At 35.3% G+C, this 18388-nt stretch overlaps 1 protein-coding gene across 3 annotated transcripts; it reads right to left on the reverse strand.

Moving 5' to 3' along the window:
- Window positions 1-933: 933 nt before the first annotated feature.
- Window positions 934-18359, reverse strand: PNISR (PNN interacting serine and arginine rich protein). Of its 3 annotated transcripts, none has more exons than XR_011557397.1 (12): window positions 18246-18359; window positions 14057-14165; window positions 11802-11987; window positions 9837-10063; window positions 6863-7049; window positions 6357-6547; window positions 5861-5995; window positions 5201-5300; window positions 4508-4659; window positions 3159-3329; window positions 1551-2661; window positions 934-1298 (listed from the first exon to the last, which is right to left on the reverse strand). XR_011557397.1 is itself a non-coding variant. In XM_070733256.1 (12 exons), exons 2-12 carry the CDS (start codon window positions 14142-14144, stop codon window positions 1271-1273), a joined length of 2478 nt encoding a protein of 825 aa, XP_070589357.1. In that variant the 5' UTR covers window positions 14145-14165; window positions 18246-18359; the 3' UTR covers window positions 934-1270. The 3 variants fall into 3 exon arrangements, 1 of the variants encoding a protein (XP_070589357.1); XM_070733256.1 differs by having other exon boundaries at window positions 4508-4561; XR_011557398.1 differs by lacking the exons at window positions 934-1298; window positions 1551-2661; window positions 3159-3329; ... (3 more) ...; window positions 6357-6547; window positions 6863-7049 and adding an exon at window positions 7544-8388 and having other exon boundaries at window positions 8461-10063; window positions 18246-18355.
- Window positions 18360-18388: the final 29 nt, after the last annotated feature.

Raw genomic sequence — 18388 nt, forward strand, 5'->3', positions numbered from 1 at the left:
TAGTGTCCCCACAATTAGTTACAAAGGCAAATGACTGGAGGGGCATTGCAGCAGCTTTAACTTTGGGACCGGGTTGTAAGCAGCTTATAGGGGGTCCACTGTAACTTCAATCCCTTAGCAACCAGTCATTAAGCAAGGGCTATCGGTATTATGCACCTGGAAGGTACAATACATGAAGTGAGTTGCTCAAAGTACATAGCATGATATTGACATCTTAGTTTCTATTTTTTAGGTATTATGTTCATTAGGATTGTATCAATTCAACTTCCCTGAACCCTATAAATTTAGTCTGCACAATTACGAGCTATTAAATACCAAGATACGCCATTAACTTTTTGAAGTAACTGGGAAAACAAAATGAAAGTTCCCAATTCTGATAGGAAGATGTAAGATGCTTAACCTATTTTCAACACTGAGATCTCTCTGGAATTCATGTTCACCAAGCAAAAAACTGCTTACTTTAGCATTTTCTAAGATGTTATAAACAGCATTTTTATTTTGCAATCATCATCTTAGTTGGCAAGTTGTAAAATTAGACCTAGTTATATTTATTAACACAAGGTTATTTTAGTGACCTTTAAATGTTATAATTACAGAAAGAAACTGAGTCAAAAGCAGTATTAACTTCTCCAATCATAGGAAGAAGTGTTGCATAAACTTATTTCATGTAGCTTACTTTGACTTACTATTTGTGTTTGGCTAGTCTTGGTATGACTTACAGTAATTATCCACATTTCATTCACACACAGTATGGTGAAGCATACCATTAGAATAAAATAAAAACCTTTGGGGTTTTTCCCAAACAGTTATTTTATGAGAGAACTGACTCAGGTTCATCCAAAACTGAAACCCAGAAGTTAAGCTTCTATTAAGCATTTTACAAAAGAAAAATGCCTTGCAAATAAATATTTAAAATAAATAAAAATAGAAGAATTTAAACAAAAAATGAACTAAAGAACTTTATTGACATCACAATACATTCAATAGCAATTTAAGAACATTACAGCTGAAAGAGAATGACATATTTCATAGCCTTAGGTAAGCACTACTGTTTTGAAAAATGTAAATACAAAGAATTCCTAGCAAGTACTTAACTCCGAGCAGTGTTTTCCAAAAAATACAGCTATTTACAGATCTTTTCGTTAAAAAATGGGTCAGCTTCCATCTATATAGCCACAACTGTAGCCTCTATAATGAGCCTCTATAATGAGACAAGCCCTTAAAAACTCATGGAATTTTAAAATCATTATGACTAATGCCATATCATTCCTCAGCGTTTACGACGAGGAGTCATTGATCTGAAAAATAAAGAAAAAGTGGGGGAAATTAAAGGGAAAAGAATCATGAAAAGCATACATGTTAGGCTTAATAACTATATTTCTTTTCTTTTTTAAAAAAAGCGATCAAAGGTATCTTCCCATCCCACCAGAAGGATAATCTATGGAAATTATTTTAATTTGCAAAATATATATATGTTGCAGGCAAGCATGATGAAGAATTGAAATATAAAGAAATATATAAATCAAGCAAAATACTTAAAAGAATACTACCTTGATCGTGATTTAGACTTGTGTTTGCGGCTTGCCTTCTTACCAGACCTTTGAGATTTCTCCATGGACCGTGACCGACTATGCTTTGATTTCTTCGGCTTTTTTTCTTTGCTGCTGCCTCGTGATTCAGAACTGCTCCTTGTGCTAGATTCTGAACCTGAATGCTTTTTGCTCTCTTTGGTAGAACTTTTCTTGCTTTCCAGCCTAGAATCACGCTTTAATATTTTTGAAGACAAGGAATCACTGCGAGAGAAAGTTCTTTCGCTATCTCTTTTTCTTTTTAATCTCTCTTCATGATTGCCAATTTTACTATCTTTGTCTTCTTTTTTCTGTTTCTCCCTGCGCTTCTCCTGATCTCGTTCCCTCTCCTTGTTCTTTTTTTTATCTTTCTCTATGCTCCTACTGCGTTCCTTTTTTCTTTCTTGAATTTTGCTATCATGACTATGTTTGTGCCTATTCCCACTTATGCTCCTGTGCTGGTCTTCACTTTTATGTCTATCTCGACTCCCACTACAAGTAGAATGGCTAGTAAGTCTATCTCTTGAGTGACTATCACTTCTACGTCTTTCCCAGTTTCGGTCATGGGAAGGACTATGATTTCGTCTCCTCTCCCTTCTTTCTATACTCTTGTGTCTACTAGATCTCTGTCTTTCTCTTACTTTACCCCTGCTCCTGCTCCTTTCTCTTCTATTTCTATGTGAATAGCTCCTACTTCTGCTACGCCTAACTTTAGGTGACCTACTGTGACTACGTCTTTTTTTTCTTTTGGGGGAGGAAGAATGTGTAGAGCTGCGACTGCTACCTGAACTACTACTATAAGATGAACTACTAGCTGTGCTGCTACTGCTGCTACTGCTGCTACTTCTGCTATTATTACTTGAACTAGCACTACTTGAACTTTTTGACCTACTCCTTCCTGCTCTCTCTTTTTCTTTAATTTCTTTTTTGGGTTCGATATCTGGTGTTATTTCTTTTGGAGACTTTTTCTTTTCAGCAAATGCATCCTCCTCCTCAACTTCTTTCACATCTTCTAGTGGTGAATTGCTGCCTTGCTCTTTACTGGCAAGTTCATTCATCTCTTTTGTAATTCTCTCATTTTGGAGCTTTTCTTCTGTAAAATATATGTCAAAGAGAAACAGATCCCAATCATACAAATAAAATGGATCCGAACTATTTCTATTCTTCTGACTCATAACAATGTTTAAGATAAAATGTGTTAGAATAGTAATTCTTCAACAATTTTTCATGGCAGCAAAAATCACTGGATGACTCTCAGGAAAACATACAACAGACGCAGGAGAAACCATAACCTGATTTCCTACAATTAGTTTACCGCAAGTTCAATAGCTTTGCTTGGGTATATAGTATCACATAATAAGTTAGACCTGTGCAGATCACCTGATTATGTAGTTTTGAAAGGCCTTTATGGATCTGCATCACTAAGGTATAAAACAAACACATAGTATGGCAGGGCTATTTCAAGGCCTTATCTGTGCAATGTGTGCACAAGAGGCTTCTCATGAAATGTTATACATAGAATTAACATGTTAACAGGTTAAAATATTCTGCTGTAAGCATGAGTCCATCGCCATATGCATATATACATACCTTCCAGCTGTTTCTCTAGCAGTAGTTGCTGTTCTCTCTCCTTCCTCCAAAATGCTTCTTGTTTTTGCCTGATTCTGTGTCGTAGTTCCTCATCATCAGTATCAGATGACTCAGAGCCTCTGTCACTCCTCTCATCGTCACTGTCTCCTGATCCATAACCACCCAGTCCACCTGCGTGCATAAAGCCTAGTCTATCACGAGGAAAGATTAATCCTGGTTCTTAATATTTCTGCAGGGCAAAGAGGAGTGCACATTGCCCATCTTTCACTTCTTCACTGAAGAAGCCACTTATTCTGGAGGAAGTGCCAATGCTGGTTGACTGGAGTGTTCAAGGCCCACACATCTGACCTGTTGTTCAGTATCTGGTTTTACTTCATCCGGAATAGCTTGCCATGTTTTCCAGCAAGCAATCGCTAAGATTACATACTTTCTGCTCAATATGAATGGAAAAAGCTCTTTACAGAGCCAATACCAAATGCTTAGAATACATCAGCAAGAAAATAGACTCTGAAGTGCAATGCCTAAGATCTGTCCTTCAAGATATCATTACAGTTATTTCAGTCAGCTTGAATATCCAGGGCTTTAAAAAGTCCTAGTGCCAATCAATTGTCTAGCGTTCAGAAAAGACTGTACATTAAAAAAGTACAGATATGCAATAGGAATGGACTTCTCTTCCCCCAAAAGATAGATCTGAAAAACTGGTAGAAAGTAATCTTGAGCAGAAGCATCTTTACTTTCTTTCCCAGGTTCTTAATTTTAAAATTATTTTCCTAATACATTTAAACTAACAAAAAAATTCATCATAGTGGTCAAAATAATATATTTATTTAATGTCACAATAATACGACAGCATTATCAATGTTACACTGACATGCAAAGTTTTTACACAATCTATTACAACATAGGATGCAATTCTGAATTTCATATCCAGCATGTTCTAATATTAAGCACTAGCTATGAGAATTCAAAATATGCATTTTGTTGTGTGGGATTTTTGGCAAGACAAAGTAGTAGGTGTTATTGTGAGTTTTTAAACTTGAACATACACTAACACAGTAAAGTTTTTTTTAAAAAAATATAATACAAATAATTCAGGTCCATTGTATTTTAGATACCGTATTAGATATCTGGCCAAAAACACCCAACCTCCAATCTCGGGGAAGACTTGCCCAGACAGGGTAATATAGTTTTCACAGATTTCAGTATAACTTTTGTGAAATAAGTCCTAAGTTACTTGATGCTTGCCTAATGCATACTGGATAGTTTCACTCTTGTTTCAATACATATTTAGGAATGCAAACGACAGCTCTCCCCATTAAGTCCCTCTCAAAAATCAGGAACATACTTACCAAGTCCAGTGAGGGAAGCCAATGCACTGGACTGTGCCAGCTGTTTTGCAGGAGCTTTGTATCACATCAACAACAGGAACAACATGTTAACACAAATAGCCACGTTTTCATAGTCATGAGAGTCTATGGTATTGTTAAATCTACTACTATTGCTGTTTTGTGGAGGAGAGAAAAAACATTAAACACGTATCATCCATTGAAAGCCCAGTAATTTCTGGCCACGATTGTTTAGATATTTAAACTGTAAATTAATAATGGATACAATTAAAAAAGCTGTTCTTTAGAGTAAAGCATTAACAGATTAATACATTTTACCTGCAATCAGTATATTAATTAATTTATTCAGAGTTATATGAAACAAGATTACTGTTGTTTTTTAAAAAGCTGAATAGCAGGGTCATAAAACATTTAATTGTACAAGTTTGACTTAATAGTTTTTTTGCTCATCTAAATTTCAGCTAGAAAATTCTATTTAAAAACTCAACACAATTTTTAAAAAAGTTAAATTGAAAAAAAATGAAATATTTAATGCTATAAACAATATATGATTACAAATGAATTTTCGGAACTTTACATTTAAATTATTTTAGGTACAAATATTATATATGAACATATGCTTATATTACAGGACTAATTACTATTACAAGACATGCACAAGGATAATTAATGAACCTATTAGAAGGCTAAACATACCTTTTATTGCTTTACGATGGACATCTTTAGCCACATAATAAATTTCTTCATTGGTGACATCTAAGAGAATTTCTGTCAGCAACATTTTTGTCACCAACATCTTTAAAGATAAATTTAAAGATAAACATTCATTCAGATGCTATTCTCAATTACCCCAATTCAAGGCATCTTACTTCTTGAAAAAGAAATAGCAAAGGATTTGGTAACAGTAAGAGAAATAGCATATTTATACCAAAAATAATTATATGGCATCCTATGCAAAATATCAAGTAAAAAATGTTCTACAGTAAACCCTCGTTATAATAGATCTCAGTTTAACATTTTGATGCAACAGATGTATCAGCACACCAATAAAATTTCAATTCAACAACAGTTGCTTGATGTCTCCATTGGAATAACTTGACTAAAGAATAGCAGCTTTTCTGAATATCTAAAGATAACCTCTTAACTTATTTATTTAAATAATGATTAACAATCAAAAGAAACCTTCCTAGTTAGGCTTAACTATATTTCTTTCAAATTACAAATTTATAATTAAATTTTATCAATCAAGTTAAAAAAATTGAAGTTGAATACGAAATAATTTTTTCTTAACTATGGTTCCTATTATATCAACGGTCAAAAGTATGGCAAATACATTGATCCAAAAATGAGTTGTACCATCTGATAATCCTTTTCTTCCTCTGTCATTTCTGGTTCACTCTGCTCCTCATGAATAGTTGGAGATGGGCTTCTGGTGACTTTTCCACTACTTATAGCCTCTACATTATCAAAATCCTCTTCTTCATCACTATCCTATAAAAGAACAAGAAATGTGGCTTTTCAACAATGAATTTCCATATTTCAAATGTTGACTATTCACACTGACAGAATCAAAAAAGATATTGATGCAAAAGGAAATGACAAGGTTAAGATCTATTTTGCCTGATCAAGACTGCCTGACATGTTCCATCATTTTGCTAGAACAAAGCCAACATTTTGGGCAGGATCTTCCAATTAAAATTACCCATCTACTTTAGAAGCCTGCAAATTAGGAAAAGTATGGAGAAACTATTGCCTGTGCTACCAACTCTCTTGGTAAAATACAAAAATATATATATTAAAATGAAGCATTTTAAATATGCAAACTATACTGTACAGGAATTTTTCTACTTACAAATTTACTTTTCTGTGGTAACCGAGGTCCACCCTGTTCTCCTGGTTCTGTAATTTCCTTCTTTTCCTTTTTAGACAGTTGAGAACGCTGCTGCTCCATTCTCTCTTTTTCTAGCTTCTTCTGTTTTTCCCTTTCCATCTTCTCTAAGCCCTCACGAATCCAAGCAGGTAGAGTTCTACGTTTAACAGCATCTATAGCATCATAAAATAAATTACTTAATAAATGCATACTTTCCAAGCCCTATCAGAGTTTTTTAAAGTTAATGTCTCTAATAAAAGTTCATAATTCTTTCCATGGGCCATATCGGAGAACATTTGTTAGGCTGTAGCTGAAGGTCCATAAGTTGTTCTATTTAAGATGAAGCACAGATAAGTAAAATTAATAAGTAAAAAAATAAAGTTATGTATGCATAACTCAGTTACAGGCCGTGAAACTCAGCGACCAGCAACTTGTATTGTCAAAATGTGTGCATCACATACATTAAACTAAATATATTTAAGACATACCAATTTGAGGGGGTTCCTGTTTCACGGGCAATGTGATTGGTGACCGCTGCCGATCTCTAAATGCTGGCCTTTCCCTTCGATTTTGAGGAGGCGCAGGAGGTGCTGGAGGTCCTGGGGGCCCTGGTGGTCCAGGCTGCCAGTAAGGTGGATGAAACCCACCTTGAGGTGGACCAAAATTGGTCCCATGCTGAAAAAGTAATGACGTTCATTTTTCTTTAACTCAATACTACAGATTCCCCAAACAGTTTCTCAGCAAAAAGGTGAAATGGAAAAGAAAAGAACAGAAAAGGACTTGATCTCTATATAGAATATTTTTTTTGTTTCTACTAGAGAGTCCAGAGTACTTTAGGGAGAATACAAAGATTAAGAAACAGAAAATGTATTTAAAAGGTAATTTTGTAAAAGAGAAGACCCATGACGTTAAAAAGTTTTAAAAACAATATATAATATGGAGCTGGAATCTTCCATTGAGGAAATAGAGACCCAAGAGATCTATAGGAACATAATTTTTTTTATTTTATTGGTGGTTTGGCATGCAGGTCATCAGGATATACCTAATATTCTTATCTTGTTTTTCTGAAGTAATTTTGACAGAGAAAGGGAATTAAATCACATGCTCTTCTAATGAGCTTATGATGCTATATGGTTTTTCTGTTATATAAATGAATTAGCATGCATGTGCAAGTGAACAAAATCTAAGTAATTTATTAGATCAAATTCTCAAGATCAATTCTCACTTCTAAAGTAAAAATTGACATATTTAAGTAAACAACCACTTATGGTTAAAGGATACGTTTAACATCAGTTGTCAAATACTCAATTTATAATGCTGGTCATTAAGAGCATAATGTACATGAATTAAGCACATTGTGTTTTTTCTTTTCATGAAAGATAATTATAAGAAAACTGCCCATACTGTTTTTAAAGGATTTGCACAATCAAGCATTTTTTTTGTCTTTTTAAAAGTATTTGCATATTAGTGAAATCTGACCGTTTTTCAGAGTATGTGTGAGGAGGGAACATGCATTCTTTTAAATATGAATCATGATTTCAGAAAATAAAATCTACTCATAATCAGAAATAAAACCATCTAATGTTTCCCTAATGATTTGGGATGTTCTTTTATAAATTTTAAATGCTATCAGCTCTTTAGGAATTGTGGATTTAAGAAATGAATTCATTTCAGTGTGGAGTATGATGCTAGTTTGCCTCCTCGCGATGCACGCTGGATAGCACAGTAGAATGACTAGCAGCAACTGGCAGCCAGAATACATTGAAGAATTGGCAGTTAACGACAGTTGGAAGCCAGACATCTTTGTAGAACTCCTGGCTCTCTCTATGGTAATGGATTAAAATCTACTCTTGCCTGCTGGATCCCTCTCTTGATCCACATGACACCACCAGTTCTATGAAGGCAGTAAGCCTTAGTGAAGAAGTACACAAAAAAAATAACTTTGACATCGACACACAGTGGAAAGTCACATGGACTGCTAAACGCCCAGATACAGGCAGTTATGTAGATGACCCTACACAAAAGGTGCCACGTTTTGACCTTCCTCGCCAGCTCTGGTTAACTTTGAACAGGATCCGTGTATGACTTTAGTGCTCCTCAACAAAATAACCATCACACTGGATGGGCTGGATATAACATTTGAACTCTTATAAGTCCATGTATTTGCCATACACTAAATAAATAATTTCAGTTGAATGTTATTACTGTTAAAAGAAAAGCTGCTACGGAAAGCTAGTCAATCATATCATTGTTCCACCTTCCCTTAATTATATCTAATTGTTAGATAGTGTATATAGCCTTCATCAATTGTGTCTTCAATCTCAGTTCCATTAATACATCTGTGTGGGTCTATGGGATAGAATATACTTTATTCAAAACTTCAGATGACTAATCTACCAAATAAATTATAGTTTGCAATTTTTAACAAACTATACAAGGCCATAAAAAGCTACCTTATTATGAACAATTATTTCATTTACTTGTGTATGTAAAATATCTATGGAATGTAATACCAAATTTTAGTATAGCACTAACACATAGTTGAGAAAAACACAGCCATATCTTGTGCTCCTGAAACAATACACTTAATGCTGTCTAGGTGATGCCAAGGACTCCATTCATAGATATAACATCCAGAAACATGTATAGATAACAGATGTCCAGAAATTCCTGTGCCCTACCCTCCTTTCAATCTAGAGACTAATTCTCTGCTTTCACCGAAATGAATGGAAATGCCTAGGTATATAAAAGTACTCCAGGTGTTTCTTTAACTAGCTACCCAAAACAGACAAACTAAATAAAATTGTATCCTAGAGTTCTGACTTAATTCCAATTTCAGAGTGGCTAATGGTATATGCACCATGATTCTATATAAAATTTACCTTTATGTTAACCTTTGTATTCTTTATTCAAAATTCTATATATAAAAGTATTATTTATTCAGAGAATAGGGAGAATGTCAACATATTTTCAGATTTATTTTCTTAGTTTTAGTAATAGCTAATTAATCTTATCCTTGTGATGTTAATATTTTTTCCTTTCTCCTTTACAAAACATGAATCTGTTTTACATAATAACAGGTATCCCTTATATACTTTTAATATACAAATATCACATGGGGAGTTTAAAAGCAAAACAAAAAAGGATACCTCCCCCCCAAAAGTAAAAATTATACGAGCAGATAAAAGTAAGTATGTAAATAAAATTACATTTGCCTGCATCTGAACTTTCTCAGGTCTTTCATAAGTGATCCCAAACAGAACATACCACACTAATCCAGTGTAGATCAACATATATACAATATCACAGTCAATCTGATAAAGAATACAGTTGGTAGAACTAATTGAGCTGGGTAAATGTTTGTCAAGAAATCTATTTTAATAAACAAGTAAACTGTTGAAATCTGCTTTAGAGCAATGCTGCCGGAACTCCACATCTTATATTAAATAACAAATGTTTCACCTGATAGTCAAACTGGTTCACTGGCCCCATTGCAAAGTTATCAGGTGGTGGTCCCCCAAAGTTGTGATTATTTTGATTAAATATATGCCTGTTGTCAGGGACAAATTCCCCACTGTCCTGACTGTTACTGTCTTCAGATGGAGGAACAATATCCATTGATCCAGGGGCTGGAGGAATCCATGGCTGATCTGGAGGTGGATGAGGTGGCTGGTGGGGTATGTTCCATTCTGTTTTGATGTCATAACAAAAAATATTAATAAACATTTTCATCAGTGTTTCATCAGGCTGTATTGATTTTTATAATGAAAGATGTATCATTAAATCTTTCTGGTTTCCATTTTTGTATGAATCTAAACTATGTTTAGTAGTCGCTTGTATGAACAGTGTTTAAGCAAATCACAACATCTATTACAAGGAAAGTCTATAATTATATCAACTAAATTCCCCCCCCCCTTCAGATCTGCATTTCAGATCTGAAATGCAATTTCAAGGATAAAATAATATTAAAAACAAAGTAAAAATGTTAAAAACATGAAAAAAGTCAAGGAAACAATTGGTCCATTGCTGGAAGAAAGTGGCAAGAAAGTGACAAGCAGTAAGACCAGCTGCAACAACATCACAATATTTAAAATAAATACTTTGTCTTCTTCCAGTGAACACTTTGAAAAACCTGTTCTATAATTAGTACAATTAATCTCAAAATGGCAAAATGTCAGGAAGAATAATGTTGAATGCTAAGATGTCAACACACATGCACATAAAAACAACCCAAAGAGAACAAGCTGTTTTTGCAAATTCTTTAAAAGGCATGCAGGTATTTATATAAGTAAGATAAATCATAAACATGACAAAGTGCAATTTATCTGAAACAAGGAGAACTATGGCTGACCCAGTGAAATATGTTCTCACATCTGTGTCCAAAATAAATTGATATTATGCTTCAATTGAAGGTGAACTGCTCTTTGAAATACTATTGTCTAAAATGTATTTTTAAAATTTGATTCAATTGCTTATTGCTTTTTACAATATATATATTCCTTTATCAAGGGTAGTTTCAGCTATAAACTTATGTTAAATTCAAAAACCAATGAATATTCTTTACTTTCACTGAGAAAGATAATTTGTTTTTTATTTTTTCATTCTAGCAACAGAAACTGTTTCAATGAAAACGATTCCAACATGGGTTTGGGAGCAAGCATTGAAACTGAATAAAATTGTTGGACAACTATGGGAGTAACTCTGTCCTGTTTGGTTTATTATTATTATTATTATTATTATTATTATTATTATTAATTAGATTTGTATGCCGCCCCTCTCCGGAGACTCAGAGCGGCTCACAACAAAAACAACATGACAAATTCAATATATTAAAAGACATCTAAAAACCCATTATTAAAACCATGCAACACAATCATACCATACATAAACAATATAAGCCCAGGGGTATTTTAATTTCCCCATGCCTGATGACATAGGTGGGTCTTCAATAGCTTACTAGCTTATTGCTAGTCCTTTTTCATTTTTATGCCTGTCTAAACAACTATGAATTTATATAATATTTCTAATAATTTGTAGAATAATCACGTTACAAAGCTTGATTTTCAAAACATTTGCAGATTTGCATTTTCTGGTCATAATCTGAATCAATATATGAAGTGTGAGGCAGAGAAATCCATAAAATATCATATATCTCTATAAGCAACAGTTACTTGGAAGAATCAATACTTCTTGTCCTTCCCATAAACGAAATTTTGTCCTAACTCAATTCTGGCCATGACTGATAAGAATTTTGCAAACTAAATCAGATTCAATTTGTAGCAGTGCTCTTGTGGGAACTATATCCCCAACAGCTCCGAGTCCTTGGAGAGGGGCGGCATACAAATCTAATAAATTATTATTAAATTATTAGTATTATTAACTAGGAAGATTCCAAATGCAGTGGGGGGAAAAGGACCAACAACATACCTGGTTGCCATATCCTGTTGAAATTTGGATCATTCTGAAAATTCCCATGGTTGTTTGGACCAGGTTCCATTCCTGTCATCTCCTGGCCATTTGGCATCATTCCTTGCTGTTCTACCACACCCTGCTGCCCTGAGGCTTCCCGCTGAGCAATCCATGCCTGAGCTAATGCAGCCCAGTCAATTTGGCCTAGAAACAGAATTAGATTTTCAATATATAGATCTCCCCAACACAACTAAGAATTGAATTTTATTCATACTCCAATCCTCCATTTTTAAAAATATGCATTATTTATTATTATATTTTAGAGGCCTCTAAACATCGATACCACAATTCTCCACTGACCTACTGAGAAATTTGAATTTTCCTGATTTAAGGACATTACTGAAAAAAATATACAAAGCTTTACAACTCAATCCTAAACATGGACCAGTTTCAGTGTGTTTTAAAAATTTAAGTACTTATATGAACATTCAGATATAAACTGATATCCCATGAGAGTGAATGAATGGGAGAGATCAAAAAAGAGAATCACTAACATATACAGTGACACCTCGTCTTACGAACTTAATTGGTTCCGGGACGAGGTTTGTGAGGTGAAAAGTTTCTAAGACGAAACAATGTTTCCCATAGGAATCAATGGAAAAGCGATTAATGCGTGCAAGCCCAAAACTCATCCCTTTTGCCAGCCGAAGTGCCCGTTTTTGCGCTGCTGGGATTCCCCTGAGGCTCCCCTCCATGGGAAACACCACCTCCAGACTTTCGTGTTTTTGTAATGCTGCAGGGGAATCCCAGCAGCGCAAAAACGGGTGCTTCGCTGGCAACGGAAGTCTGGAGGTGGGGTTTCCCAGCGAGGGGAGCCTCAGCAAAATTGCAGCTTCACAAAAACACGGAAGTCCAGAGGTGGGGTTTTGTGGACTTCCGTGTTTTTGTGATGCTGCGATTTCAGGGGAAATCCCAGCAGCGCAAAAACGGGCGCTTCGCTGGCAACAGAAGTCCGGAGGCAGGGCATCCCAGTGGCGGCGGCTTGGGTTTGTAAGGTGAAAATCTTAAACCCCGGGTTTGTATCTCGAAAAGTTTCTATGATGAGGGGTTTGTGAGACGAGGTATCACTGTATATGCCTTTTCTTCTTACTCTTCAACAAAACACTACTTCTGAAATAAATAATTGCAATAGTCAGGTAAACAAAGTTTGGTTTGTAATAATGATCTAACAATTAACAGAGCTGGAACACTGGCTTCAAGTTAGTACAACCAGATCTGCTGGATATGATGAATATGTAGACTACTTATTATTTTCTACTTTCTTGTTTTATAAAAGAATAAAAAGCTATTAAAATGTAACAGAGAGACAGCACAGGCATATAAAGAAAAAGGCATGCATGTAGCTTGTTTGGATAAAATATAGCACTTTTTAAAGAAAAAGTAGAGATCCCACCAGTTGCAGTGGATGGGTCTAACATTTCTTAAGATATGGGGATTTTAAATAGAAAAATGGCTCTGTTTCCTCCCAGGAGATTCCTAGAGAGGCCCCACAGAGGCTTCTCCCCTTTTCCGGTTGCAGTTTCGGAAGCTCGGGTTTGTAAGTAGAAAATGGTTCTTGAGAAGAGGCAAAAAAATCTTGAACACCCGGTTCTTATCTAGAAAAGTTCGTAAGTAGAGGCATTCTCAGATAGAGGTACCACTGTACTATAAAATAATTCCTCAAATTTAAGAGAAAAGCGTTGTTAGAAAATCTATGTATATTGAAAATATGTTTTTTGAGAACCACCAGAACTTCCATTATGCATATGATTCAAAAGATTTATAGTCTCAAATAGTCTTTCTCTATTTTTCAGCATTACTACATATATATAGCTGACATCGATATTATAATAGTTCAAAAGACTTTCATTATATATTAGCGAGTTGAGAAATGCTCATTAGAAGGTGTTGTTTAAGAATTTCAATAAAGGCATACTGGGATAGGAATAAATCATTAGCTCTGCACATATCGCTGCTTACAAGCTTTTCCTCCTTTTCATTTAAGAGTGTAAATGAGTACTTACAAGCAATCTGTAACAACTTTCAAAATATTGTAAACATTAAAGTATAATTTGTTGGGTTTTGATCTAACAGGGGGGGGGGTTGTATATTTGAACCTATCACTAGCAATCTTTTCTATGTGGATGTAAGAGTAACATTCTAACCCAGTTTATAAAATGTGGGTTAATATCTTAACTTTAATGCTGACAGCATAATCACAGCTATTTACTTACTTGGATCTTGCTGATGCTGAAATGACTGCATCCATTGTTGCTGATTCAAAGGCCACTGTTGCCAAGGCTGCCCACCTTGATCCCACATCTTTAATTATTTATATGTTCTCTATTGGAGCAAAAATAACATTTCAAATTTGAGTACAAACTTCATTTTAAGCCATTCAACTGGGTACAGTGACATCCAATCTTTTCCAAACTACCCATTCAAAGCTATCCAAAAATCTTGTTCAAGAAGATTGTTTATCATATTCTTGTAATCAAAACATTCCACAGATACTATATGTTTCCCCTGAAATTTGCAACATCAAACAAAAATATTTGAATGTATTTTACCATTCTGATTGAAAAAAATTATCTATCAAATGTAAAGTGCTACAAGATCGGCTATCCTGGGTTGAGCTTCAGAATTTGAAACCTATGAGTTTTAGTTTCCAATTGTTTGAACTTCTGTTATATTTTTTAAATAGCCATTTATACAAAAAATCTTTGGAAACAGGAGGAGTAAATGAAATTAAAAAAACCTTATTTACTAGGGCTAAAAGTGTCAATTATACTTTTCTTTGAGTCATGCCATTTTAGATTTAGCTATTTAAAAATTTCACATATTCCCCATTATCTTTTAAAAACATATTTAAATGGCCAAATTTTCTTGGTTCCACCACAATAATTTTACCATGGAATTCAGGCTCTATTTGATTGTAAGCATATTTGATGAGCACCTCTAATTATCAAAATACTACTTTATCCCAGAATTTGCTCATATCTGAATAAAACTATGGGGGAAATATAAAGTGTTTCAACCCTCAGAAGAATCAAGAAAAATCCTACAACTCCTGAAAGACAAAACATAGCTGCAATGTCACAATGCCAGGCCAGTATTTATTATTTTGTCCTCTCCCTATTAGTGACATGCATTTTCTCCATTTATTTTTCCAGCAAACAGTAACAGCAGAAAATGCTGGGGAAATTGAAGTAGCAGAAGTACAAAATTATTCTGATGAAGAGAAAATCTTCAATTTAAGCAAGAACACACATTTTTAAAAAAGCCTTTTCTTTATTGGTCCAACTGAGCACACTGGCACACAACACATTATAAATTAAGAATAGGACAAAAAAAATTCTTCCTGCTGATGTTACATAGTCTGGTAACAAAATGTTCAGAAACTAAATTGAAACAAGTTTGTGAGAGCAAACTACAGTACTGACAAAATAATTCTAAGTAAATAGCAACAGTAAACTTAATACAAAATACCTTCAGACAGGAAACTTGAAAAATAATGACAGATTCAAGGAAAAGCATCAATGATCTACAACAAATATAGGTAGTCCTCAAATTACAACAGTGCATTTAGTGACCGTATGAAGTTACAACTGCTATGAAAAAAGTGATATGATCATTTTTCACACTTATAACTGTTGCAGCGTCTCTATGATCATATGATCAAAACTTGAATGCTAGGCAACTGGTTCATATTTATGACAGTTGCAGCCCCATGGTCATATGATCATCTTTTGCAACCTTCTAACAAGAAAAGTCAATGGGAAAGCCAGATTCAATTAACAACTGTGTTACTAATATAACAACTGCAATGATTCACTTAACTATGGCAATAAAGGTCATAAAATGGAGCAAAATTCACGTAACAATTTTTTGTGTACCAACAGAAATTCTGAGTTCAAATATGGTAAGCTGAGGACAATCTGTATTTCTGATTTTGTTTAAAAATTGAAAATTAAAAAATAGTCCTCTCCATCAGAGATGAGCATCTCTGTATTCCTGTTAAGCGTTATTTTAAGAACATATTCTGAGAAATGCCAAGTCTGAAATAGGATATGAAAATGGCATCATATTACAAAGTTAGGAATATGACATGGATATCTGCAATAATACATCTAATTATGCTGCTTTTGTTTACAACATCCACATTTCTGAAAGTAAATTGACCAGGGTTACTTATTCCACTAAAATGACAAATCTCTGTTAGTCACCTGCAGCCCACAAGGAAAAAACAGGGGGACCTAATCTAGAGACAACCAAAGGAATGGTTGCTTACAACTTAGCTTGTGTTTCTCATCAGAGTTGCTTTCCTACAATCAAAGTGAGGTAATCACTTTTTTCAGACATTATATATCACTATTTTTTCAGTCATTATGGGTTGGGACAGGGTTGAAATGGCACACAACTCACTGAACTGGGACAAACAGAATCCCACTCTATATTTTGAAATCAAAATCCAGACCCAGAGCAATTCTATTGTTTCCTATAAATGTCCCATGAGATTCCGCAAAATACTTCCAATAGTTGTCAACTTGATATTTCTGGACCATCCAGAAACTTAATGGAAGGGAGCAGCTCATCTTGTTGTACACCACACACACTTTCTATCCAGAAATTTGGGTACTATTTTAATCATCTGTGGGCAGGAGGATCATATTAAAACTAGACTAAGCCTCCTTCTGAATAAACACCTCATAGGGTGAGACTAACCACATCAGAATGAATATATACATACCTACATACATACATACATATATATATATAATGTATGTACATACATACATATGTATGTAGGTTGTTATGAGTTCGGATTTTTTCCCATGTAATATTTTGAGTGTCTTGGTGATGCTTCGGTGAAATCACATTCGCCATCTTCAGGCTGAAATTATTGAAGTTATCATTGAGATAACTTTCTGACGTTTAAATGAAATGTCATAAAGACACTCAAAATATTATACGGAAAGAAACCCAAACTCACAACAATCTACATACATATACCCATGATAATCTACGAAAACACCCACCCACACCCACACATATATATACTGTATGTGTATATATATATGTGTAGATTGTTCTGAGTTCGGGTTTTGCCCTGTGTAATATTACACAGGGCAAAACCCGAACTCAGAACAATCTACATACATATACCCGTGAAAATTTACGAAAACACACACACACACACACACACACACGTGTGTGTGTGTGTGTTTTAATGTCAGATCACCCTGGTATATTGATTAGATACATACATACATACATACATATATATATATATATATATATCTCACACATACACATATATGTATGTATCACGTTTTTGCTGTTTTTGTTGTATCACATCCAACAGAAAACATATATATATATACATACATACATTCATACACATATATATGTCGAATATATATACACATATATTTGACAGAAAAAAACATATACATATATATATATATACACAAACACACACCCTTCTTTGTCATATATCTTCCTTCATTTTCATTATAAGCATCCCCACTATATGTATGTGTGTGTGTGTATGTATGTGTGGGAATATATATATAATTTTAATTAATTTTAAAATTCAGCAAAAACATGTGAGATATATATATATATATATATATATATATGTGTGTGTGTGTGTGTGTGTGTGTGTGTGTGTGTGTGTGTGTGTGTGTATATGGCTAGCTGATGAGGCCAAAATAAGGCTGAAATAGATCTCTCCTAGTCTCCCTTAATTTTCAAATTCAGCAAAAAAATTGTGACATAGAGACTGTACAAGTTCTTTTTTTTCATTGTGAGACATACACACACAAACACCTTTCACCCATCTCTTAACTATCAGCAACCCCGCACAAGGTCGGCCCAGCATGTTTACAACACAATGTGAGAGCGCGCCAGGCTCCTGGCCCTCTCACGTGGCAACTATGGCAACAGAACTACGCCGTCGGCCCAAGTGTCAATCCAGGCTATTTTATCCCGTTGAGATTAGGGGGCCTCAACGCACGCGCACATAAAGCTCGTAACGAGCCCAATCTCAGCCCGGTCGCCTGGATAGTCCAGCAAGATCAGGGCGCATGCGCACAACGAGGGTTGGGTGGTGTTTTATCTCCCCTCCCTTCCTGCCCCTCCCCCCCGCCCCCCGGTTATGACTACCGCGAATGCGTCCGTTAAGGAAACGATCGGCCATCCCGGGGAAGCGAAGTAGACTAGCGGCCCTCTCTCGGGTTCTTAATCCGAACCCAGAGCACCAGCCTTGGATCTTCTTCCCCACCCCCTTTTGCCTCGACGCAGCAAGCTCCGCCTGTTCGGAATTCAGCGCCGAACCCAAATGGTGGTGGAAGGATAACCAACTCTCCGGCCGGCTTCCGCCTATTCTCAAACGCAGCCGCTACGCGGGCGGTTACTCACCCCGCCCGCGCCTTCTGCGCCGACCGGTAACACTCGCAGCGCTTCGGCTGCCCCCCGTTAGCTCCGGTTAGCTTTGCGTTAACCACACAAAATGGCGCCCGCTGTCGCTCACCCGGAACAACAAGTTTACGTCACTGCAACCC

Source organism: Erythrolamprus reginae, chromosome 1 (genome assembly GCF_031021105.1).
Source record: "Erythrolamprus reginae isolate rEryReg1 chromosome 1, rEryReg1.hap1, whole genome shotgun sequence".
In the NCBI taxonomy this organism is placed as follows: domain Eukaryota; kingdom Metazoa; phylum Chordata; class Lepidosauria; order Squamata; family Dipsadidae; genus Erythrolamprus; species Erythrolamprus reginae.